General features: G+C 42.4%; 1 protein-coding gene across 3 annotated transcripts in view; it reads right to left on the bottom strand.

Annotated features, from left to right (window-relative positions):
• TFDP2 (transcription factor Dp-2) overlaps positions 1 to 26969 on the bottom strand; it is a 60356-nt gene that overhangs the window by 9878 nt on the left and 23509 nt on the right. The window contains exons 4-11 of one of the 3 annotated variants that reach the window (XM_030954133.1): positions 26415 to 26518; positions 23173 to 23294; positions 20730 to 20777; positions 19468 to 19630; positions 18794 to 18937; positions 16530 to 16598; positions 14741 to 14892; positions 3877 to 4043 (exon numbers count right to left, since the gene is read on the bottom strand). In XM_030954133.1, the coding sequence (XP_030809993.1) occupies positions 3877 to 4043; positions 14741 to 14892; positions 16530 to 16598; positions 18794 to 18937; positions 19468 to 19630; positions 20730 to 20777; positions 23173 to 23294; positions 26415 to 26518 (969 nt within the window). Of the gene's footprint in view, positions 1 to 3876; positions 4044 to 14740; positions 14893 to 16529; positions 16599 to 18793; positions 18941 to 19467; positions 19631 to 20729; positions 20778 to 23172; positions 23295 to 26414; positions 26519 to 26969 lie in introns of all 3 variants that reach the window. The other 2 variants (XM_030954132.1, XM_030954134.1) reach the window with 2 other exon arrangements.

Raw genomic sequence — 26969 nt, 5'->3', positions numbered from 1 at the left:
CTTGGAACATGGTAACAAACGTTGATAAGTGGCAGTTTTAGGGTGATGTGTGAGGACAGAATAGATGAGAACAGTTAAATGTGGCTGGAGCTCGATGTCTTTTATCAAGATTGCCCTAAATGCAGGTTTCATGTTACAGAGAACATGTTCTCACAGCTTCCTCCTGTCTGTGCAGGAGGAGCTAAACCATTTGGAATGACTGCATTGTATTTAGATTAATAGAGCTGTAACAGAGTGTTGTTCCCTGGTATTTTGAAGGAGTGTACCTGCGTGTACATGTTTAATATTTCAGAAGAATAACAAGACACTGCTGGTAATCTTGTGGTTTATAAACATTTCTGGATAATGGCTCATTAGTTTTCTTTTTGAAGAGCAAAGTAGAAGCATGGCAGAAAGGTGGTTCATAAAAGCATATTCCTGCTTTGAATTTTCATTGCTTATATTTCTAAATATAACATATATTTCAATAATATGATATGCATTTCAATTTTCCAGTGGGCTCTGAGGAGCAAGGGATAAGAAGTTTGTGAAAGGTGGGGAGTTGAAGCCATTTCCAGTATGGTTAAAGTCTGTCAAAACAGAAGTGTGCCTACAATGAAAAGACTTATTTCTTCTGGCAGTGTAGATCAATTACTAATAGCTACACTTAAAACCAGGGAAAGCAATTTGAATAAACCTTCCCAAGGTGGTGCAGTCCAATCCAGTAGTGGCATTGTTATATACTAGGCATATCTTGTAGCATATACACTTGGTAGAAATTTATACTTTATTTGAGAGGGCTCTAAAGCAATACCCTCAATAGCTTTAGCAGTTAATGTACAAATGCTGCATGGGAGTGTTCTTGACATCTGAACAAACTCCCTCAGGCAGTGGGTGCTCTTAGCTCTTTAGTTCCATCTCCAGCCCATTTTCCAGTCATGGATAATACACAGGTAAACAGCAGAGCACTTCTTCAGGTTAAAAAAACAAGTCCTAAACTGCATCACTTTGCTTACTGCCTTAGTGGGATACATAAGGTGAGATGTTGTTACTTCAACTGTTAGTGTCTCAGAAATCTTATTTCCTGCTTTTTTTTTAAAATCTGCAGCCTCATTTCTAGTAGTCACAACTCAACTAACAAAGGTGGGACTCGGTTTTGTGTTAAGTGCCTGTAGGAAGTGCACAGCCCAAAAAAGAGAGATGTTACTCTGGCTGCTGTTCTACGAGTCGATGCTTGTCCCCGGCAGTGGAGTGTTTCTGCTCACCCAGCAACCTCACTCCCACCTTTCCACTTCAGCTGCTCTGGCTGGAGCCCTTTGCTACATAGTTCTACAGGCAAACTCATCTGCCAGACAAAGCCTGCACTTTAGTACCAGGAACCAGCTCAGGGAGAGCACACACGAAAGCGCCTGGGTCAAAATGCAGAAATGGGCAGGAATGTATAATTAGGATTGTGTCCTTGGGATGTCCTCTTAAGCTGGTGCAAGTGTCGTGTTTTAGACATTGTCAGTTATGACAGTCAAGCAACAGAAAAGTGTGTCACAAAAATAACGTAAGATACACAGAATCTTTTTCTCTAGGAGGTCAATTTGCCTTAATTTCTGCTGATTTCAGTGGCAGGCATACCTGGTAATCACACCAATGTAATATTTAAAATGCATATTACAAAAATACATTTATTTGCTAAAACATGGTGAAACTAGCAAACCTAGAAGACACTACTTTAATGAAATTTGGGCACTTGAAGAATGGCTGAATTCACACAATCCTCTTCAAAACAAAATCCACCAATAAAGCTTTGATGTGCACATCATCAGTTCAGCAGTTCAGGCATTTTATGTGCCTGTTCAATGCAATAGAAAGTTACTGCTTTTCAAAGCTGACATGATCCACCATTTTTTGTCACGTAAAAATTTCTTTAGTTTATCTGGTTTACACTTAGGATTCTTCCAACTGCTTCTCTTGTCCTACTGGTAAGCATTATAGTACAAACTATTGTTAGTGTTTAGAAGTCAGGAATTATCTGAAAAAATGGCCAGGCTAAGGTCAAACTGACATCATACAGGAAATAATTCACCTATTTGGACATGTTAGAACAGGACTGGCTTCTAGAGCAGTTGTCTGCCTGTCCAGACTGGCTGTCTAGAGCAGCTGCTGGGATCATAATGAGTCTTGATTGCAATATATTTACTTGGTGAATAAATAAGAGACCTGGATCTGTTTTCCCCGTATAGTAGTAACTGAAGCCATTGTTCTTGGAAGAGCCATCATGACAATGTAGAAGTAACCATGAATTCTAGAAACCAGGGATGACCCTTCTATTTCCCTACTCTTGCTGTGAAAGAAAATGTCTAAAGGCTCCCAAGGTCAATATGGGAAGATAACAAAAAAAATGTAATCAAGTAAATGCTGGCTTTTCAAATATTGTGCAAAACATTTAAATCTGTTTCCTTTATTGGTCACTTACTGTAATTAGAAACCACCACTATGCAATTCATACTGTTAACTGTAGATTTCTGTAGCAAAATTATGCAATAAGCAACAGACAATAAACATTTAAAATTAATACATGTACTGGTATGTAAATTAAAGTAGATTTAAAAAAAAACCCCAAACATATACTAGTAAGAATACTTCTGAGATAATTTTTACAGAGGCTGAAACAGCTGAATGTCACTCATGTATGAAGACTACATTACTTGCCTTAATGAGTTTTGAGTAAAAAATAAAATCAATGCATTTCCAATGATTAAAACTCTATACAGGTACCAAGCTGCTGGTTTGCTACTAGGGAAGTACTCAGTAAACAGTGTCATGACACCGGGTTTTTTGTAAATGTAAGGAAACCCTATTCCCTGGAGGTAAATCAATGCAGGCTTAAAATGAAAAAGGAATTTTAGTTTGATCCTCAACACATGGGAGCAATTAAGTAACTTCAACATTGCAACACTATTAAAAGACATGGGTTCTGCTCCTTTTCCCTTTTTCACACTGCTGATAAATCACATGCTGATAAATAATGTTGAGTTGAATGAACCTGTGAGGAACAAATCAAGAATTCTTTCAACTTCTCTTTTTGTTGTGAATGCCATTTTATATAGACTTCAGGTGCGATTTCAAAATTGATCAAAAATAAAATAGGAAATTTTAGTTTTAAAACCCACAGGACAAGAGAACCAGGAAAATACAGATAAGTGTTAATAAACATAAGCACATCTGATGTAGTTTAAAATGTTAAGCCATTTAAAATGTAAACTTGAGAAAATGCTGGGCTAAGTTAAAGCTGCAGTGCAGCAAGAAGGACACACTGACAGTAACTATAGGAAGTGACAGCAAATTGTGGCAGCTCTAGTCCAGTGATGGACTGAAGGAGTTCTAGTCTTGTGTCTAAGCACAACCTGTTCAAATAAGGGAGGTAAAAGCCCCTGCCTGGGACACCTGTCCTGAAGTCTTTGGACTTGCTTTATTTAGAGAAGCTCAGTTCTCAGGTGGCACCTGCTGGCTCCTGAGGGATTACACCCAACCAGTTCAAGGTGCTCTTTTTCCCTCCTTTTCCTCAGCTTGGGAAGAGCTGTCTTCTTCCAGTTTGCTCCTCCATACATTCAGTTACTCAGAATAAATACTAACATAAAAATTTGTTCTTGGTGTCAACTTAGTTATTTAAGAAATAATTTCTTCATAATGCAGCTCACACATCACACTGTTATAAATCAGTGTGCATTAAGTCAACAGGACAATTAAGATAAACCTTCCAAAATTAACAGCAAAACAACTGGTTCCTGTATCAACCCTACTAAGTCCCACAAACCCTGAAATTTACATATGTAAGTTAATATAATTAAATATGCTTCAGTTTAGTAAGGTTATGGATTTGATCAGAAACAATATTTAACTTACCTGTGATGTAGCCTTCCAAAGCTTTTGGCACCAGTGATTTTGCAGTTCTCAGGTCCTCAGCTGAGCATTTGCCTGCTTCGAGCCCAAAGGACATTCCCATTCTCTTCAGCACCTCACTGTCATCATGAATCTCAAAAGTATTATCGAAATTAAAGAGGTATTCAAATCTGCATGTAAAAAATTAAAAGTGAGATGGTTCTGAAAAGAGCACAGCTGTGCTCTTCTTGCCTATTCTTTCTCTAGTGGTTTTGGCATGTACAAAGGTAAGCATCTGAAGTCCTGGTTTTCTGTAAAGGGTCCTTAAGGAAAGAGAAGTGCAATAAATGCTTTCTCTTTTCTGTGACTGGCATGCCTACGGGTTTAAAATGGCACATTCTCAATTAAAGTAACTTCACCAGTGCAGGAACAAAGTTTAAAATTTTCTACCTCATTAAGTAGATTCAAAGGGGAAGAGGGAGGCCTTAATGAAACATGAACCTTGGTCACCTGAAGCCCTGTCACCAAAATAACTATTTTGTTTTTCTGCTTTCACATTTCACTTTCTGTTCTAATGTGCAACACTCCTCCTGTGAACTGACCTATTTACTTTGGTATAATTTTGCTTCTTTGGATGCAGCTAGAAAAGCAGTCTGTTCAGAGTCGTGTGTGTTCACAACCCACTGTTTCTGCTGCGGGACTTTTAAAGTGTTTTTAACTGCATATAAAAATGGAAATTGAGATATAAACTTCAGACAGCTTTAAGAAATGCAGGGCCATTTAGGCTGGCCTTACACTGTCATCACAGGTATTAAAAGCCTGGACAGTTCTGGTCTGTAAAATAAGGCTTAGTTCCCAGTACTTCCTGTCCTGCTGACAAAATCTTTATACTTGGAAAAGCAACTCACTGTGAGATACAGTCTTTAAAAGATAACTCACGGGTGGGTCTTCCATTATTTCTCCAAGCTCATGTCACATGTCCATTTTCTTGCTAGGTTGTTTTCTAATGCTTATTTTCTTATACCTGAACCAGGAAACTTGTAAGCTTTACGGTTCTTGAGTTTATACACAGAATTTTTAATTGGTAATCTAATGTTTTGTGCTGAGTGTAATTGTCAGTTACACACAGCATTTCTTCTGTGATTCATACCATATTAATTGTTAAACCTATTGTTTATGTACCTTTATTTATTTCAGCATAATCAAATTAAGAGGGAAAATAAGATGTGTCATTTTAATTTCAACCTGTACCATTACATTGCTGCTGCCTAAACTGGCACAGCTTGGTGTCATACCAATCTACTACCAGCAAGCTGTAATTACTGACTCATAACTGAATTCCAATTTATGGCACAGGATCAAAAGCTGCATTTATTGATAGCTCTGCAATTCTTGTCCCATGTGCTGTGGCCAAATACTGGATGTTAGAAAGGAAGGCAACTTATTTTCCTTTCCCAGCAAGTTTCCAAACTGAGAAATTTACAGTCTTCAGTATTTCTCCAGTTTAATTTCTAGCAGCCTGCAGTCACTGATACAGGAAATCCCTACACTTCTATTTTGCTGTTAACAGCTTTTTGAGGATTCTCTTTCAGGCACTTGATATGACCCCGTTCTGACCTTATGTAAACTTTTAGCATGAACAAAATCAAATATTACTACTTGCATAGAGTGTTACAAAAACCTTTTTGTCATCACCTGGTTTCGTCTCATAATGTCTCTCAATTTAATAAGCAACTGTGTGCAGCTGTTCTCTATACATGTTCCCATATCACTCATGACTTTTGAGACACCTGGGAATCCACTGTCCTCTCCTTTCTAGGCCAAAGAGCCCATCTGTTCCTCCTGTCAAAGCCCTTCCATAGCCTCAGTCCTTCTTGCTGCCCTCCTGTGTCTCTCTTGGTTATGCCATACTTCTCCCAGGAACACGGGAGTGTAGTATTCCAGATATAATGCACTATATGCATCTAGCTTTACATTGTAGTCGTTGCTGGTTTTCCTAGTAACTCCCAGCATGATTTCAGCTGGTACTGAGAAATCAACTTTTGTTCTCACAGGAATTATCTACTGGGCTACCATGTTATTATTCAGTACTACAAGCCAGGTCCAGAGGTTATTAATACTGTGTATGCAAAATTTGGGTACACTTCCAGCCCCTTACCCATGATAAGTGCAAATTTGATCATCAGTGATTTTAATCTGGATATTCTGCTGTTACAGGCAATTCTTTCTGTAAGGGTACAAGAAGCCACTTCCTACACATTCTTGCTAATAGATAGCACTGTATCTCCAGTGCTGTACAAAATCTGCATTTCCCTTTAGAGATGTTCTAATTTTCCAAGTTTCTGATACATCTATTGTGTCTGAATGCTTGTTTACAACAAGGTAAATTGGCTACTTTTTAATTCTGGCTACTTTTTTTTTCCTAGGACCAACAGCATTTATACAGAAGTACCATATACACTAAATAAATTTTTCCTGTTTAAATGGGACTTACTTATTCAGGTGCCTCATCTTTAAAATTAGTTCTTAACTACTTCCTTTTTACCTGAAGACTTTGCCTTTCCTGCTCCAGCTTCAGAAATGCCATTCCCAGCATGCTGCTTGGCACCCATCTACCTTCTCAAGCCCTAAACAAAACCTGCTGTCTTGGTTTGGAAAGACAGGAGTCTGCTAAGGAAGGCAGGAGCCTCCCCTGAAATGGAGAATGTAAACCCTCCCCACCCCTCCGAATTGCTATAATTTTAAACTAAGGGGCTCTCAGGCAAAAATATGGGAGCAGGAAATAACAGTTCTTTAATAGGGAAGAAAAAAAAGAATAAAATAAACAATGCAGTCCACTAGAACAACACTGACAGAGTCAGAACCCAACCTGACACCCTGTTGGTCAGGGTGTTGGTGGCAGTCCGATTGAAAATGTGGCTGCAGTCCTCTGAAGTATCAGGTGTGGTTTTGTTGGAGCAAGGAGGATCTGTAGAGAAGGCTGTATTCTTCCTCTGAAGATCCAGTGGAGGAAGAGGCAGCTGCTGTTCCTTTGGGGAATCCCGTGGAGAAAAGCCGTGCTGGTGTTCCAGAATCTCAGGTTATATCTGGGCAGCAATGCTTGGCCCCTCCCTCTGGGCGGAGCATCTCACAATGGGATGTTATCAGTCATGCACTGACATTCAATAGTCTGTTATCAGCAGAGGTCCCCTCCCGAGGGAGGTGTGAATGTGGTCACTCAAAGAGAGAGATAAGGCAAACTGCCCACTTGACAAAAGATAATCTGCCATACAGACGGTAATGGAAAACATCTTGCATGCAATCCTCAACATCATCCACCTCTTTTTCCACTTCCATCTGCATCACAAAAAAAACCCCAAACCTTACACACAGTCCTCATTTAAGACTAGGTTTCTCTGTGGTACACAACGGCTTTCTCCATCTTTCTGCATTACCCACCAAGTGCAACCAGGTCCTTGAGCAAAAACAATTCCACGGATGGGTTTGTCTTTGCCTGAGGTGGGAGTAATCCAAACAGTCTTTCCTAAAATACCTTTCACATGTACAACAGGGACTTTATCTCCATCCACTGTGTGCAGGGGTTCAGACTGGGCAGGGCCAGCTCGATTTATGGACCCTCTGGTGTTGACCATCCAGGTGGCTTTTGCTAGGTTCATTTCCCAATTTCTAAAAGTCCCCCCCGCCGAGTGCCTTCAGGGTTAAGTAGTCCATTGCACCGTTCAACTTTCCCGGCAGCTGGTGCATGACAGGGGATATGATACATCCATTCGATGCCATGTTCCCTGGCCCAGGTGTTGATAAGGCCATTCTTGAAATGAGTCCCATTATCTGACTCAATTCTCTCAGTGGTGCCATGTCTCCACAGGATTTGCTTTTCCAGGCCCAGGATGGTGTTCCTGGCAGTGGCATGAGGCACAGGGTAGGTCTCCAACCATCCAGTGGTGGCTTCCACCATGGTCAGCACGTAGCGCTTGCCTTGGTGTGTCTGGGGCAGTGTGATGTAGTCAATCTGCCAGGCCTCCCCATACTTGTACTTGGACCACCGCCCACCATACCAGAGCGGTTTCACTCGCTTGGCCTGCTTGATGGCAGCACACGTCTCACAGTCATGAATAACCTGAGAAATACTGTCCATGGTTAGATCCACCCCTCGGTCTCGTGCCCACTTATAGGTGGCATCTCTACCCTGATGACCTGAGGCATCATGGGCCCATGGAGCTAAAAACAACTCCCCCTTATGTTGCCAATCCAAGTCTATCTTTGACACTTCTATTTTTGCTGCCAGATCTACCTGCTCATTGTTTCGGTGTTCCTCATTAGCCCGACTCTTGGGGACATGGGCATCAACATGACGGACTTTCACAGGTAGCTTCTCTAACCGAGCGGCAATGTCTTTCCATTCATCAGCAGCCCAGATCGGTTTCCCCCTACACTGCCAGTTGGCCTTTTTCCACCTTTCCAGCCAGCCCCAAAGAGCACTGGCTACCATCCATGAATCAATATAAAAGCAGAGCTTTGGCCAGTTCTCTCTTTCTGCAATGTCCAGGGCCAGCTGAACGGCTTTGAGTTCTGCAAGTTGACTTGATCCACCTTCTCCTTCGGTAGCTTGTGCAACTTGTCATGTGGGGCTCCATACGGCTTCTTTCCACTTCCGGTTCATCCCTACGATGCGACAGGAACCGTCAGTGAAAAGAGTGTAGCGCGTTTCCTCTGGGGCAGTTGGTTATATGGAGGAGCTTCTTCAGCACGTGTTACTGGTTCTTGTTCCCCTTCATCAGTCAGACCAAAGTTTGCACCTTCCAGCCAGTTTGTAATTATTTCCAGAATCCCGGGGCAATTCAGGTTTCCAATACGGGCGCACTGAGTGATAAGAGCAATCCACTTACTCCATGTAGCGTCAGTGGCGTGGTGGGTGGTGGGAACCTTTCCTTTAAACATCCACCCCAGCACCGGTAGTCAGGGTGCCAGGAGGAGTTGGAGTTGTGCTTCTGTGCCAATCACCTCTGAGGCAGCCTGGACTCCTTCACAGGCAGACAAGATTTCCTTCTCTGTGGGAGTGTAGTTGGCTTTGGACCCTCTGTAGCTTTGACTCCAAAATCCCAGTGGTCGGCCTCGACTCTCCCCAGGTGCCTTCTGCCAAAGGCTCCAGGACAAGCCATGGTTCCTGGCTGCAGAGTAGAGCATGTTCTTTACCTCTGGTCTTGTCCTGACTGGGCCAAGGGCTACTGCATGAGTGATCTCCTGCTTGATCTGGGCAAAGGCTTGTTGCTGCTCTGGGCCCCAGTGGAACTTGTTCTTCTTGCGGGTGACCAGGTAAAGAGGGCTCACAATCTGACTGTATTCGGGAATATGCATCCTCCACAAACCTATGGCACCAAGGAAAGCTTGCGTTTCCTTCTTGCTAGTTGGTGGAGACATTGCGGTGATTTTGTTGATGACCTCAGTGGGAATCTGACGCCTTCCGTCTTGCCACTTCACTCCCAGGAACTGGATCTCTCGGGCAGGTCCCTTGACTTTACTCTTCTTGATAGCGAAGCCGGCTTCTAGCAGAATCCTGATGATCCTCTCCCCCTTTCTCAAATACTTCCATTGCTGTGTTCCCCCACACAATGATGTCATTGATGTACTGCAAGTGCTCTGGAGCCTCACCCTTTTCCAGTGCAGCCTGGATCAGTCCAGGGCAGATGGTGGGACTGTGCTTCCACCCCTGGGGCAGTCGGTTCCAGGTGTACTGCACGCCCCTCCAGCTGAAAGCAAACTGAGGCTTGCATTCTGCTGCCAGAGGAATGGAGAAAAATGCGTTAGCAATGTCTATAGTGGCATACCACTTTGCTGCCTTGGACTCCAGCTCATACTGGAGCTCCAGCATGTCCGGCACAGCAGCGCTTAGCGGTGGAGTCACTTCATTCAAGCCATGGTAGTCCACAGTCAATCTCCATTCTTTGTCAGACTTGCGCACAGGCCAGATGGGACTGTTGAAGGGTGAGTGAGTCTTGCTGACCACCCCTTGGCTCTCCAGCTCACGGATCATTTTGTGGATGGGGATCACAGCATCTCGATTTGTCCGATACTGCCGGCGGTGCACTGTCAAGGGGGCAACTGGCACTCGTTGCTCTTCCACCTTCAGGAGACCTACTGCAGATGGGCTTTCTGATAGTCCAGGCAAAGTGTTCAACTGCTTGATGTTTTCTGCCTCCACAGCCGCTATGCCAAAAGCCCATCTGAGTCCCTTTGGGTCTTTGTAATAGCCGTTCTGGAGGAAATCTATGCCCAGAACACATGGGGCCTCTGGGCCAGTCACAATAGAATGTTTTTTCCACTCTTTCCCAGTCAGGCTCACCTCAGCTTCCAACAGGGTCAGTTGCTGTGATCCCCCCGTCACCCCAGCAATGGAAATGGGTTCTGCCCCCACATGTCCCAATGGTATTAGGGTACACTGCGCACCAGTATCAACTAAGGCATCATACTTTCATGGTTCTGATGTGCCAGGCCATTGGATCCACACCGTCCAGAAAATCTGGTTTTCCCGTGCCTCTCCCTGGCTAGAGGCAGGGCCCCTCTAACCCTGGGTATACATGGTAGAGGTACCTTCCAGAGGATCTGACAGATCATACTCAGCAGCTCGGTCATGGGAGGTGGAGGCTACCTTCACTTTACTGGAGTTCCCTCCATTAGTGTTTCCCTCCTTGAGTTGACGCACCCATGCTGCCAGGACAGAAGTGGGTTTTCTATCCCACCTTCCCATGTCTTCCCCATGGTCACGCAGAAAAAACCACAGGTCAGCCCCTGGGGTGTACCCTCTCTCTGTAGCTGGGGAATGTTGGGCTCTGACTCTGGGGCCTGTGACTCGCACTGGTGCGATGTGGGAACTGTTCCTCCTCACCTCTTCCCTCACCACCTCCCTCATCTCCTCTTTGAGGTCCTTAATCACAGCAGAGACATGAGCCTGCATCGGACCATTGATCATACTTTCATAATTCCTAAGCTTGTTGGCCACAGAACCTACTGTCTCTCGGTTGGTGTCAGCATTAATTGTTGCAATAAAGGTGGTGTATTGGGATGGCCCTAGATTTGCCAGGCTCCACATCTGCCCTCTGCACCTGACTTTGTCGGGGTCATTATCATGCTGTCCATCCCTCCCAAAAAGTACCTCCAACACTGCCACTTCTCTCAGCTGTTGGATCCCTTCCTCAAGAGTCTTCCAGCACTGGTGCTGCTCCTGCATTCTTTCCCTGTGAACAAACCTCTCTCTGACACTTATTAAAAGCCGCTCCCAGAGGGAAAGGGATCCTGGCTCCCTTACAAAAATCTGATTGATACCTGAGTCCTGGGTCAAGGGTCCCAAATTCCTTGCCTCACCACCATCCAGCTGGATGCCTGTACCCATAAGATCCCAGACCCGAAGTAGCCAGGTTGTATAAGCCTCACATCCCCGTCGTACAATGTCTTTGTGCAGATTACAGAGACTGTCGTACGTCAGGGACTCGGTGATGATCGCAACCTCTGGCTCCCCTGTGGCTTGTGAGGGCCCTCCCCTATCTGGGTGCTCTGCTTTTGTCTTAGATCTCCTTGTGTCTACAGGGGCAACTGCTGCTGGCTGTGATTGCCTTTGCAGTTCAGCTGGAGCCTGGACAGTTGTAACATCTGTGGGTTCCGCTGCTGCACTGTTAGACTCTCCCTCTTCAAGGCAGGGGGAGGGCTTCTCACCAGCTGGGGAAGAGTATTCCTGCAGCATCTGGCCCATCTCATGCATCTCCTTCACTAGACTCCCCAGCCAATCTGGGTAGTTCACATCTGGGGTGGACTGTGGGGCAGGCTCTGGGGCAGCAGCATCCCTAGACTCTGGAGGCGTATTAGGTTCTGGGGTAGGTGTCATGGTAGTTATCCAGGTGAGTCTCCCCTTCTCTCTGAATGCTAAATAGAGCAGGCATATCAGCAACACCAGCCACTGTAGGATATCATTAATATTTAGAGTGGATCTGAACCCTTCAAAAACTGGTGGGGCGGACTCAAAGAAATGGCTAAAGGGTTGGGAGAAGATTTTGCCTAGTGTCATTTCCTTACAGCAGGTGCCATTATTAAAGTAACCCCAAAAACATACACTTAATGTGAATCCATGTGCCTGCTTTCCAGAGGAAGTTAAAAATCCATGAATTCCTCACCTTATTCACCCATAAAACAAACCGGATAAAAGGTCCTGTAGCCTTGGCTATAGGACCCATGTTTAGATAAGGGCCTATAAATGGGAGAAATACAGCCACGATCACGTGCCACCCAAACCAGGGCAAGCTGGACCACATGGTGTCGCTTAATGAGGTTTCTATAGCCACACACAAAAAATTAGATTACTCAAGAACTGTTATTCCCTTTTTGTTTCTGTGCCCTCGAGCCCCACATTGGGCACCAAAATCTGTCTTGGTTTGGAAAGACAGGAGTCTGCTAAGGAAGGCAGGAGCCTCCCCTGAAATGGAGAATGTAAACCCTCCCCACCCCTCCGAATTGCTATAATTTTAAACTAAGGGGCTCTCAGGCAAAAATATGGGAGCAGGAAATAACAGTTCTTTAATAGGGAAGAAAAAAAAGAATAAAATAAACAATGCAGTCCACTAGAACAACACTGACAGAGTCAGAACCCAACCTGACACCCTGTTGGTCAGGGTGTTGGTGGCAGTCCGATTGAAAATGTGGCTGCAGTCCTCTGAAGTATCAGGTGTGGTTTTGTTGGAGCAAGGAGGATCTGTAGAGAAGGCTGTATTCTTCCTCTGAAGATCCAGTGGAGGAAGAGGCAGCTGCTGTTCCTTTGGGGAATCCCGTGGAGAAAAGCCGTGCTGGTGTTCCAGAATCTCAGGTTATATCTGGGCAGCAATGCTTGGCCCCTCCCTCTGGGCGGAGCATCTCACAATGGGATGTTATCAGTCATGCACTGACATTCAATAGTCTGTTATCAGCAGAGGTCCCCTCCCGAGGGAGGTGTGAATGTGGTCACTCAAAGAGAGAGATAAGGCAAACTGCCCACTTGACAAAAGATAATCTGCCATACAGATGGTAATGGAAAACATCTTGCATGCAATCCTCAACACTTGCCCAATAACTTCTCTCTTTTTTTTTTAAATTTATTTGTGAGACATTTTACTCTGTTTTGGCTGTTCTTGCATAGGAAAACACTTAGAGGACACACACGTATTTTCCTTCTGATACTGTTTCACTCTTATATGTACGACATTTCCAAGCAATTATTTTCTATAGAAGTTCATCTGTAATTTTGTAATTCCTCTACAATTTTGAGTAGCTAATGCTGTGAGCTTGGCTCTTCATTGGACGTACTAACACCGGTACTTTATATAAATGTTATTTGGAGAAGAAAGGAAAATGGAAGCCCCTTAAAAAGTGGATTCAGTCTGGAACCAAGTGCAGAGCAAGCCCTCAAGCTGACCAGTGATGCAGTCAGGCAGCAGAAGTACTCTCCAATTAACTACAGACTGGGAATTCTCCAAACCACCTTTGCTAACTGCCTTATTTAGCAGATCAGTGTAACAGTGGTTAAAACAGAGCAGTTTCTGGCACTGTTTACCCATTACTGCTGCCACTAATTAGTTGCACAAATAATAACCCCAGTGGAAAGCTGGCTTAATTTGGGTTGTACACTTAATGACCTCCAGGTGACATACTACCACAGCTGAGTTATATAAATTGAAGTATCAACAACAATAATTTTGGTGCGCTCACTTTTAGTAAGAGTGTTTTCACACAGTTGGAGAGCACAGAAACGTGTTACACTGCTCTGGATCCCAAATGCCAGATTAATCTCTGACAACTCAAAGCAGCAGTTCTGAAGTTTCAGTATGAAATTGTTCAACTCCTTAACAACTTCAAACCTAAATGTAGAGTCCTGTTTAAAAAAGCAGGAAGACCTTTATAGTGAGACTACAGAATAAGGGTATAATTATGCTAAATCAAAAATGATCCTAAAGTTCCCAACTTGCTGAACTGCAGTGCTCTTGAGAGTATTCCACAAGTTTTGTGAGAGAATATATTGAACTTCACTGAATTTTCTACAAAAAATCAGCTTTTAATTGCTGTTTTGCATGCTGGTGTGTGGGTTACTAGAGTCTGTCTATTTTTGCTGTGTAATTGACTTGAAGTTCAGTACAGGATTTGCATACCACAGAGTGAAATCTGTAATCTACAGTATTAGAGCAAAGCCAGCTATTTCCAGCTAATAAACTGATTGTGAGCCGATTACCAGTTAAGGTAACAGCACCTCAAACTTCAGCCATATTTTCACAGGATGAAAAGCACAAACAACCACAATTATGTAACTGGAAGATTTTCAGATTAATGTGAATGCAACTGTAGCAGTTTGCCCAGAAAGATACAAATTTCTGTATCTTTTCCTTCAAAGAACTTTTTGCTGTTAAAAAACACTTTCAAGGTTGTTATCATCACCTGGAGTATGTCACTTCTGTGTCACATGGGTAACCTTGTGTTTCTGACTGTGTACATTTTTATGGCATACTAAGAGACTAAGAGTAAGAATTCACATGGCTGCTTTAAAAGGCAGTGCTCTCCTAGTAAATAGTTTCATTCAGTTGTTTCTTCTGTGCAGGGAATGCTCTTTGGAATGTCAGCCTGAAGTGCCTTTTACAACAGTGAAAGCTCTTGTTTTAACTAGAGATTGTAAGGCAATGTTAATAAACTCATCCATATTATTACTGCAGTTGCATTAAATATTGAAAAAAACAACAAGCAACCCCCTGAAGTGACAGCTGCAGACGTAAATGCAATAACTACTTCTAGCAAACCAGAAAAAATTCCCTCACTTGTTTGAGGAAAAATTCCAGTCCACAAAGAATATAAAATAATAAAAATTAATTTCATAAACACTCACTTATCACTTGATATGCTGCAGTCTATAATTGTTCTTTTGCTAGTGTTGACTATTAAGAAAGGCAGCTGTATTGTGGAGGTCAAAGATGGAGGGCCTTGATTTTGCTGTTCATTTTGCTGATTTCTTTGTACCAAGTTTTTAAAGGCTATTTGCTGTAAAACAAAAGAAAGAAAAAAATGATCACTGACAATAAAAGAGCAGACATCAGTGTTTCCAGGAAATGAAACCTTATATCATAAGGTCTTATTTACCAACTCTCAATACCTTCAGTAATTTTTTGTCAAAAAGTGAATTGCGGCCTTACTTTCTCTTGGCACTAGTGAAGTTCACCAGGAGCAGAAGTTAAACCCAATTTTTGCACGCATTTACTATTGACTGTTTCCCCTCATATTCCCTGGAGAAGAGACAAGAAAGGAGCACTAAGGCATGCTGGAGAATGCTTCCCCAATGCCTTTGAAAAGGGTCTGGAGTCAGAGGTCTTCTCTGGTACTTTTTATGTGTAATTGCCTCAGGGTAGGAGATAGCTACACTGAAACAAAAGTTCCCCCACTTCCCATATCTGTATTTTTATTCTCTTTCCCTTCTCATCCATCACCTTCTTCTCTCCCTCAAAAGAATTCTCTCTCCTCTGGAAGTTATTAAGCAGATGCTGTTTGTGACACCACTCTCTGCCTGCTGGTTTCTTATATCTGACTGCACATGTATGAAAATGTGTGGGTTTAGGAAATGTTATTTGAGGGACTAGAAGTCAGTGAACTTACCCACCTGAGGCACTGCTTATTCCATTTAAGGGGAAAAAGATGGATAGCCACAATCCCAAAGGACTGGTAAACCCTTTGGCAAACAACACAATCAGGGCAATAATGACAGTTGTGGACAGTAAGGGAACCAACTCTGTCAATATTTGGACTAAAAGTTAAGAGGGCCTGAGGTGCCTTATTTTCACTAGTGTAATTTCATGTTACTGTTGGAGGAAATGCTGAGGTATTGGGTCAGACAGATAGAATCCCAATGTACCCTAAGTGGAGAAACAGCTTTTGGTGACCAACAAAGAAAAGCATCAGGTATTCGAAAGTTTCAGTGAATATCAATTACATGAAAACTGTATCAGTGTAGTTGAATTAGCAATAAAGTGTAGTCTTGTTGCCTGTAATCTCATAAAATCATTTGATTACATTTAAATTACTAAAAGTCTGCACAGACTAGAATGTTAAGGAATGCTCGTAACTATATACATAAAATGTTACTTTATAAACAAGGTGCATTTGAAATATATTTCAGCAATTAAACCTAAAAGTAATCTCAAAGGTATGTGACAGAAAGTAAAGGTGTTAGATTTGCCAGCCTTCCACCCAAGATCCAGAAATGTCTACGTTCCCCAAAACAACTCTGCACACATTTACACAAGTTCTGTTGTGAACTTCATAGCTTAGATCAAAGAGAAAATTTGAAGAATGACTCAGGGTAGCTCTGAGGGAACTCAGAGTCAACAAAAGGGACTTGTGACTTGTTCCCATTCCCACTGAGGTTGGCAGGGCTTCAGCAGAACACTTAGGAAAGCTTGTGGCACACAGATGGAGCGTACTGGTTTACAGCAGGTAAAACTGAACCACAGAGTGTCAGCAAGAGGTCCCCTACCAGAATCCAGGAAGGTCACAGGGGTCAAACTTTTCTCCTTAGTATGTCACAGCTGTTAGTTAACTCTAGAAAGAACTTCAGAAGGTCTAGTATGTTGGATTTGCACTTGATATTTTCATTTATGGGAAAAAAAAAATAAAATTAAATATACCTGCAGTAGCAATTCTTGCAGTTGGGCTCGCTTCTGTTTTATCCTTTCAATCCGCTTCTGTTTTTCTATCTTAAAAGATAAATGTAAATGCATCAAGATACTTAATTACCTTGTCCATTCCCTTGTGCCAAACTGAACAGGCTTTCTTTGCAAATGGGGGCAAATTGCATGGACATAAGAGTTTCTCCATTAAACAGGTCTGGCAGACTGAAAGGTCTCTCTTTGTCAACAATTTTAACTCCAGTAAAGATTTAATTATTACAAGAGACTTTTATGTCCCTCCCATTCTGCCTCTTCTGTCTTGCACTGAGTGCAAATTGGCACCAAATCAAATACTTGCTCAAGAGGATGAGCAAGTATTTGATTTGGTGCCAATCTGGTGCCCTTCTGCCCTCCACTTTTTTGGAATTGTGCATGTCCCACTGTTCTCCTAGCTGCAAGCTACTAGACATAAATATATGGAGGCTGGGCTTATGATCACCTATATCCTACCAGTGACCTCCCCTTTTTGTTTGAGACTTGACTAAACTAACATGACTGCAGCAACAAAAAGGGCATTTTCTATGGGAGTACAGCTCCTGCAGCAGTTCAGTTACTGCTGGTTGATGTGGCCAAGCTGCTGTACCTGGGACATGCAGGGCTGGGAGAGGGCAGAGCTCACCCTGCAGGTACAGCAGTGTTTGGAAGTGACCTCTGGGGCAATGCTGAAGAATTGGACAACAGTCATTGGGGCTGAAAGGGCTTTTTGCTCATCATCCTCTTTGGTGCCATCTCTGTATCACTGGCTCCCAAAATACTAAACTCTTAAATTACCTTTTCATTCAAGCTCTGAAACTAAATAATGTGGTATTTTAAATCTTAGCTGGCCCAAACTCCTCTATCTTATTTGCAAGGTTGCTTTGTGGTGGTTCCCTCCTCACGCACTTTAATGCTTAAAATGCATCTTTCAGTTGGCTTTCTGTGCTGTGACTCTTAAAACCAGTAAGCAGTACAGCTCTCATTCAGGCATGGTTTCTATATAATAAGCTCTTTTGCAGTGATTTCTGTACTGGTAATCTTATTACAGATTTACATTGTAAGAGCAGTTGCCACTTTATACAGCCTTAAAAGCAAAATTAATTCTGATTTTCACACCATGAAAATGCAGCTTTGTTTTACATTCTTTTCTATTATGTCAGAGGAAGCAACATTTTTTGAAAAATATGCCTGGCTTCGATTTTGTGCATGTGTAATTAAAGCCTGAAACAGTGAATTGCATATGATTATTGAAGATGAGACAATGAAACTCAAGTTCCATATTTATAACAATAGCCTATACTGGAGACAGTGCATTCACATGAATGTATGCAAAATGTAGATTTATCCAGAATTAAAAAAAACATCCTGGAGCATAATGATTGAAACACATGCATTCTCCTTGGATGGATGTATTTTTCAAGTTACTATAATGGAAAAGGACAGTAAAAGCTTTTCTCTTACCACATCTAGAAAGACAATTGATGCAAATCACCCTGCACAGAAAGAACTGTTCTGTACTGCAGAGGCACCCACCCACCTTTTAAGATACCTAATGTCCAAGTGTCACAAATGGAGATGTATTTGCAGACAGCCATTACAGCAGGCTGCAGTAAATTCAGTGATTTGTGCTTTTTATTTATAGCACATTTTGCCTGAAGGACAGGCAACATTTGTGCATATAAATTCTGGCACCCCTGCAAAAAACACTGTAACTCTTAGCCTGCTGAAAAAATAATGGAAATAACTGGTAAGTAAAACTTCTTGCTTTCTCTGGCAGATCATAACTAATATCTGACATTCCAGCAGGAATTCTTTTCAATTTAATTCCCTTTGAATTATATTTCCAAGTACAGACATTAATAGAGAATTGGTCTCATTTTAAATGGAAACCATTTTGTGAGCATAACTGAACCATAAATTCTTTTGACTTTCTTCTGGTTAATTCAAGGTATGACAGACTTTAATCTTAAAAATAATCCCTGATTTCATCAATGACCATTTTTGTAAGATAAACAGCTTGGCTTTTTAAAAAAACTAAATATAATGTATACTAAATGAAACTGAACTAAGCATACACAAACATATTTTTTCAGTTTATTTCAGTATCAGAATTTGTATTTCCATAGTGGACAAGCATCAAAACCAATCAGGTTCAAATTAAGAAAAAAAATCCCTCTTCTAAAGAAGAGCAAGTCAATTATCACAACACGTGAACAAACCAGAATTTCCCATGTGCCTCCCTTTACCTCTAGATTCTGACATTCCTGAGCTGAGTTTGTGGGAAGGCCGATCCATCGGATTTCCTTCTTCTCCTTTGAAATGATGTTCATTGCCATCAGGACGTTGAGCGCATCGTAAACTCTCCGTCTAATGTTCTTCTGATCATAAGCCTGCTAAGAAAACAATACAACACTAATTACCACAAAAGAATTGAATTAAAAAAGGAAAAGCAATTGAACACATCCTCCACAGACATGGAGAAGCTCAAATGCCAGAATGGCAGTTCTGGTCAGAGTGGTGTTAAACCACGATCCTTCATCTCTGATACCCCTTGGACACCACAGGAGCATGCTTGGTTGCAAATGGAAGTTTCAAGTCTTCCTGAAGCACCTGTGCAGGAAATTCCATCATGGTAAGTCTGGCACAGTTGAAAAGCCTGGCAAGACCACATACACAAGAGTAGCCTTTTCTTAAAGTGAGTTATTTTGTCAGATTCCTCTACTTGGTTTATAATTTAGAGGGAGCTCAATTCTTCACCTTAATTCTGTATTTTGAGATTTCAAAGGGTAAGTCTTTATATTTGAGAACTAGTTAAGTGAAGGAGAGTATGGACTGTGGCAGGACAGTGCAGAAACAGAATTCCATGATAAAACAGACAAATCTGTATTGGTATAACAAAATTCAACACATATTTGCTTACTGAATCTGTTGCTAGGTGGCTGTTAGAATTTGTGAATTCTGATACGAGCTCGTCAGCGACTTCATTGTATGAAGTTGTTCCTTTACGTTGAACTTTTTCACAAACTTTCATTGAAAAATGCCTCAGACCCTTCCCATTTTTATCTCCTTTCTTGCTTCTCTTACTGAAAAGAGAAAAGTATTATTTTAATACACTGAATGTTAATAAGGTACTTTGTTACACAGCAAAAGGTCTGCACTTTGTAACAGAAATCTGGACTATCTAAATAAAAAATAAAAGTTTTGCATCAATTTCTTGCTTCTTACAAGTTGGCAAAAAAGTGCACTAGAGCTCCTTCCTTGACTATTTCTACATTGGTAGCATTTGAACACAGGCTGCTGGGAAGATGCTTAAAATGGATTTGTAATTCATCTCCAGGTAGTCTCACAAAAGAACAACCAAAAAAAAGAGGAGAATCTCCCAGGGTGCTTATGTACCTGGAAGCCATGTCTATGTGGAGCTCTCATGTGTGTGCCTAAAATAGAAAGGCTCAGACATCCCTGTGTAATATACAGCAGGAGATACTAAACTTGGTCATTAGGGGAATTAAAATGTGTCCATCACAGAATATATTCACACATATACATCACAGTATACAGACCTATATACACATCTATTCTATGATGTATCCATCATAAAACAGATACAAGAATCTCTTTTGTGGAGAGTAAGTACATAGTCATTGGGTTTTAAGGTGCTAAATTAAGAACTGGCAAACTGTCAGGGTTATTTTCCATTCACCTTCTTCCAGAAAAGGTAATGGTAATAAAAAAAACCAGGAGCAGTTGTTTTTATCAGACAAACTAGATCTGGATGTGTAATTCAATAGAAGCCTTTAAAAAGTTCAGCTGTGTTGGTTTTGTTTCTTTTTTCCTTTTTTTTAAAATTAGTCTCATGGTTTCACTTGACAATGTGTCCCAGGGAGAGCTGTTATTTCACAGAAAAAGGGCCCCCCATCAGCAGTAAAAAACTAAAGAAACTATCAAAAAAACCAAGAATGATTTTCAAAATTGTGAATGTATCTAAGAAAACAGAATACATGTAAAATAAACAAAAAAGAATAAAAAGGAACACCAGCAGACTTAAAAAAACCCACAACACAGTTTTGATGTGAAGGAGTGAAAACTGCTGAAAGCAGGAACTGGGCAGTTATCTTTCTGAAAGGCAAATCTGAAGTAAAGCAGGTATGACTCTACACAACATACACATTCAGTAACACTCACCTTTCTGAAAAATCTGACTCTATAATTTCTTGAGTCCGTTTTCGCTCCCTAAGACAAGACAATTCAAACTTAAGTTGAAAATAACATTATAGACCACTAAAATCACTGTGTATGGGGCCTAGCTGGTTCTAGTGTTTGCTGTTACATGTTTACTGAAAGGAAAAATACAACACACAGAGCTTGACAAAATTTGAGGGAAGGTGGTTGGGACTTGTGGAGGAAGTTGTCAGAGCACACTGGCAGACAAATTCTATTCCAAATTTTACCATGCTTTGCCCGCAGGAATTGAGGGAAGTCACTTCACCTGGAACTACAGGAAGTGCTGTGTGAGCTAGATGTCCAAAGTCCATCAAAAAGGAGAAGCTGGGCTCCTTTGAAAATTCCTATTTAAAATTCCTCCATATGGAAGAAAAATGTCTTTAAAAAGTGCATAAGATATATCCTATATTTTCAAGCCAGTGAATGTTTAGGAATCTTTAAACAAAACCCAAGGTAAAACACTAAACATATTCCTGTTAGAACTGATGCATACAGAGCTGGAGACAGACTGTGAAGAAGCAGCTGCTATGAATTTTGAACAGCAGCAGCAGCAGTCTGCAATCACAGGCCATTCCTTATCCTCCAGTTTACTGCCCACAGCAAGCAGGAGCTGCTGTCCAGCCCTGCCTTTTCGTGCAGCAGCCCCAGGCAGTGCCCAACAGCTGTGCTGAGCTGGGGAACGTTGCGTCCCCGCACTTGCCAAAGCTGGGCTCCCAGCACAGACCTGCACAGCTCAGCACCTGCCACTGCTGGGAAAGCAGCTAAACAAAAATGAGGGGCTTGAAAAACTGTGCTTGAAAGCCAGCACACTTTGGTTGTGTGATCCAGAAGGCACAACCAGGCCCCTCCCTCAGCAGCACCAAAGGGATTTCTGTCCATGGTGCTTAACGGGGCTGAGCAGCTGGGCTGGGGGCTGCCCTGGGCACGGGCCTGGGACAGCAGGGAGTGAGAGCTGTGCCCTGCTCTGCACACCAGGCTGCCAGAGCCTGTGCTGAGTCCTGCCAGTGAACCCGCTCCTCTCATTTTGGAAATAATTTAGAGTCTGTGAAGTAAACAATGGGTAAAGCAAGCAGCCTTCTGAAGTGTCTTCAACAGCCATGGCTCGCTACCTCAGTTCAGGAATACCACAGACCCTTCCTTAGCTCTGTTCCTCAAATGAAAATATGGCCCATTGTATGGACTTCTGCATGCATCACTACTGACTGGTCTGTCTGGAGTCATCTCGAGCCTTTTTATGGATGAAGCTCATTGGAAATCCTGTGTCTCGACTTGGGCAGCACACAAACAGGACGGTGCTGCCTGGTGGTGGTGGTTGATGCACTGCCCAAGGCTGCTCTGGGAATCCCCACTACTGCACAGCACTTTGGAAAGTGACGCGTGTCAATTCTCTGGTTCAGCAAGCTGTGCCCAGACAGCAGAGTTTGTCCCTCTTCTGGGTACTGAAAGAACGTCTGTCTGGCCTCCACATTTCACAAAATGTGCAGAAAAAAAGTGATCTTTGACAAGCCCTTTCTCAAATAAAATCAGAACTAAGTTCAAGTATTTCAGGAAATGAACATTCAGCTAGGAAAAAAAAATCAGCTTAAAAACTGTGTGGCTGGGCCTGCAGTTATTGACTCTCTGGGGAAGAATACAGTAATTGGGAAGTACAACCTATGACAGACCTTGCTTACAGAGTAAAATGGAGAAAAGTCAAGGCACAAATATTGCACTCTCATTCCTGCTCTCCTAGATGTTCCATTTCCCATCTTAACTGTCGAAAAGGTAATATTGACATTCATCACTGATTAGAAAAATTAATCTAGATGCAGAAATATATTACTTTTTCAGAGGCAAAGCACTACATTTCTGTTTTGAGACAGCTAAGCTCAGCAGTACTGATATTAAAACAAAATACCAAGAAACAATGTAAAGACCAGATTTAATTAGATGAGATAAAGAAAGTCATGTTTGGCTGGAGCACCTCAGAACCCCACGAAACTTGTTGTTAATGTACAATAGTAATAAAAATACCACACTGATTATATTCAAAGTGTTCTATTACAGTTTATTCTTAAATGCCTGTTGAAGTGTTTTTGACACTTTCTCCCCCTGTAGGCATCTGCTACATGGATATACCATGAACTGCTGGAAAAAATAAAGGCTTCTTTTAACAGGAGTCCCTGTGACTCTCCATTTTCACCAAGAAACCACAATTAAAGCAGACAGTGAAGTGACTGGTGCTTATAATTTGTGTTTACATGCTCCAGACATCAGAAGTGCCTCCCAGCCTGAAAAGCACATGCTATACCCCATTTAGTTGTGCAAGAAGTAGAAACTGTAAGTCAGCATAGATTCAACAGTATAAACAATGGAAAAGATGAGAAGAGATGCTCAGATACCTTTAAAGAGACCAAAGCCTTACCCTGGGCCCCAGGCAGACGCTTCTGTGATGTGTGTCTGTGTGACCATGGTTGGAGCCGGGGTGTACGGGCTCCCGATCAGAACACTCCCTGAACTGGCCAGTCTTTGTGGGGTGCTTATGATCTGTAAAATTCAGCAATAAAAACCACAGCTCTCTAAAGAAAACAGAAGTAAATACAGCCAAAAATTCATACTAAGCATTGCACTAAGAAAAGTAATAATAATTCTGTACCAGAAGCAGTCACAGTATACAGAAGAGATGGCACCAGAAGATCTTCATAGAGCAAGGCCATTACAGTGCTGCCAAGTTTCCTATTAGTTTTACCATATTACTGCATTATTCACATGGACAAGAACCAGAGAAATGATTCCAAGTAATTCCTAGGTATGGCAGATAAGATCTGTACCTATAGAATAGACACCCAATTGTTTCTTCATGAGTACATCTAGGCAACTTCTTGATCAATGTAATCAATACAGCCTTCTTTCTTTCCAATGGATTTGTCTCTTGTAATTGTCTATACAAAAAACAATCTGAGCTGCAGGCAAAGCATTCCCTACAGTTTCTAGCATTCACAAGATCCCAAGGCACTCTGGCAACTAATTGTACCTACAGAATTAAATGTAAAGTCTTTATGGTATAGATAGAATTTACATTTATGCAAACCTGGTGAAATTGTAGGTACACAGGTTAACACTAACACCCAGTCTTAACTTTTAAATCACATCCGAGTTCATTTTTCAAAGTAGGTCACCAGAATAATTTCAGTAATATTTAAAAATAAAACAGTATTGATCAAACTAATCTTTAAAACTAACAAAATTTAATTATTTTGATTCCATTATGGTAAGATTCATATCAAAGCTTCTTGGACAGTGCTTTTTACTCTTATACCTTACCTAATTTTTTAAAACTTTGTTTTACTTTACTCCATTTATTAGTGACATTTGGAGTAGTGACTGTACTAAACTTTGTGGTTTCCTTTACTATTTAGCTTATCCAACAGCTGTGTAACATCCCAAGGCACTCAGGTTGTAAGTATATGCTGTAAGTATAGAGCAGATATATAGGTACTGCAAGTGTGTACATATATATGCATATATATATATAAACTAGTGATAAGTATACAGCATTTGTTTGGTATCCATCACTATTGTTTAGACAAGTAGAAAAATGCTATGTGAAGAATTCCCCATTTCCTTAGCTTATTGAGCTTTACTTCACGTCTCCCCGGTACCAGGTTGTGAATGTCTTTTTTGTCTTAAAGACATAAATTTATCTCATTTATTGTTTGCAAATGTATAGCTTGACAGAACCAAGGGAAAAGAGAATTTTAGAGAAACCAAAACACAGGTGCAGGAATGTATTTATTTCCTAGTTGGTACTGGAGAACCAAAAGTGCCCGCCTTTACCCACTGCAGGCAGGCATAGGACAGGTGTCGCTCCTGTCACCAGCCTGCTGCTCTGGGGCAGAGTTCTCAAGGACTGGTCGGTGTTTTGGGGCAGAGGTGTCAGGGGCCGGTCGGTGTTTCGGGGCAGGGGTATCAGGGGCCGGTCGGTGTTTCCGTGCAGAGGTGCCAGGGGCCGGTCGGTGTTTCGGGGCAGGGGTGTCAGGGGCCGGTCGGTGTTTCGGGGCAGGGGTGTCAGGGGCCGGTCGGTGTTTCGGGGCAGGGGTGCCAGGGGCCGGTCGGTGTTTCCGTGCAGAGGTGCCAGGGGCCGGTCGGTGTTTCCGTGCAGAGGTGCCAGGGGCCGGTCGGTGTTTCGGGGCAGGGGTGTCAGGGGCCGGTCGGTGTTTCGGGGCTCGCTGCAAGGAGCGGCCGCGGCCGGCGGTGCCAACGGCCCCGGGGCGAGGCAGAGCCCGGCCCGGCCCGGCCCGCGCCGCCCTCTAGCGGCAGCCGGCCGCTCCTGCAGCGCTCCTGCCCCGCAGCGGCACCAGGGCCTGCAACCCGCGGGGGGGGGGGGGGAATAAGGCCTACATAAATTAATTAATTGATCAAGCAGGGTGTTGCTGACACAGGCAGGTGATGAGGGAGCGCTAACACTGCCACTGCTGAGAGCTCGGGAGCATTTGCTTTTAAACAGCCTGGCACAACACAGCTGTATGCTGGGTGTCTTAGAAAGCCTGTGTTAATGTCTATTTATTAAGAAAATGTTTTCTGAATATAGATCTATCCTTGCAAAGCAGCAGAATAAAAGAATAAAAAAAAAAGGCGTGTCTCACATCACGTAGCATCACGTAGTAGCTTTTGCAACTTCTACCTGCTATAGAACCTAAACTGCAAGCAGGGCTCACTGAAAGCAAAAGCAGGGCTTGAGAAGTCAGTCACAAGAGTAGGGAGTGCATTAAGTGAGTGCTCTCCCTGTTGTGGGCTATTTATTGCACTGCCAGGACACATCCTCAGCGGCAGAGTGTTCCAGGGCAGTGCCACAGGGCACAGGCCTGTGAGACATCAGCACTGACGTTCTCAGCTGTTCCTGGCAGGCAGCCCCTGGCCAGTGCTGGGGGCAGAGCTCTGTGAGCAGGGAGTGCCACGGGGGTGGCTGTGATGTGTGTGCCCCTCTGCCCAGCTGGGACAAACCCCCACTGAACACTGCTCAGGTGAAAAAGACCCAACACCATTTTTATGAAACACATAAATGGTTCTGTTCTCAGGCTAAGTGCTTGGCAAGGAGGTATCAGGTTACTAGAAACTGTTCACAATATTGCCTACTTAGCTCTCTGACCAACAGAAAATCTAAATTTTTTCTCAAAACAAGATCCAAAATCCCTGGAACATCAATATACAAATACAGTTATCATGGACAGGAAAAGAGAGTTTTAAGAAGAGTAGTTTCAACAAGTTTAGAATTTCTCCCAACACATCAAAGACATTCTCTGACAATTTTGGAGATTTACTGGTGAGAACATGACTTAAAACATTTAAAGAGTATCAACAATGAGGGGATTTTCTTAAAACACATTTGAGTAATAGTTAAAATGTCAGCTGGTAAAGCTGTTTCAGTTTCCACTCAACACCCAGAAGATAGGTACCCCCTAAGGGCACATACAGGAGCATTGCTGGGAGTGGCAGTTCTGGCATGCCAGGCCTGCTGTGCTCCCAGGTCACCTCCCTCCCATGCAGCTGGGGCACTTCGTGGCTGAGGCAGGAGGCAGCAAGTTCCTCTCGTGTTCCCCTGTCTTACACCAGCAGGAAGTCACAGCCAGTTACACAAGCTGGCATTACTGCGGTTGCAAAACTTACCATTTGAGGTCCAACATTCACATTGATTGGTCCCAAGGTTTTTGGCAAAATCTTAGTGGGAGAGTTGGTGCTGGAAACTGGCAAGGTGATTACTGAAATATTACCTAAAAAGAATGGTAAAAGGAGAGTTTTAAATTACTTCCTTAGTAACCCGTGAAAAACACTTTGGCAAAATTCTCCCATCACTCTAACGCTCTGGAATCAGGTTGGCTTTGTTTTATTTGCTGTGAACACACCCTCAGGTAAGCTCCAGACCTCTCAGCAGATGTCACAAGGACACCTCAAAAAACTACACCTTCACTATTTTACTTTTAAAATTACATGTATTTTATTTCCAGAAACAATTTATTCTTACTTAAGAAAAAGAGCACACAGCCTGACATTCCTCAGTATTAGAAGTGAAAATTAATGAGAACACTTCTAATAGAAGCCAACATACAAATCCTACTTACAATCATAGTCATGTGTAAGAAATATGCATCCATAAATCTTCAAAGCCTTAACTATTCCTCATCTGACTGTCCCAGAGCATTCCACAGTCATTGCTGATGTAAA

Source organism: Camarhynchus parvulus, chromosome 9 (genome assembly GCF_901933205.1).
Source record: "Camarhynchus parvulus chromosome 9, STF_HiC, whole genome shotgun sequence".
Taxonomy (NCBI): Eukaryota; Metazoa; Chordata; class Aves; order Passeriformes; family Thraupidae; genus Camarhynchus; species Camarhynchus parvulus.
The sequence above is the reverse complement of the archived record's forward strand: the minus strand, read 5'-3'. Positions and strand labels throughout refer to the sequence as shown.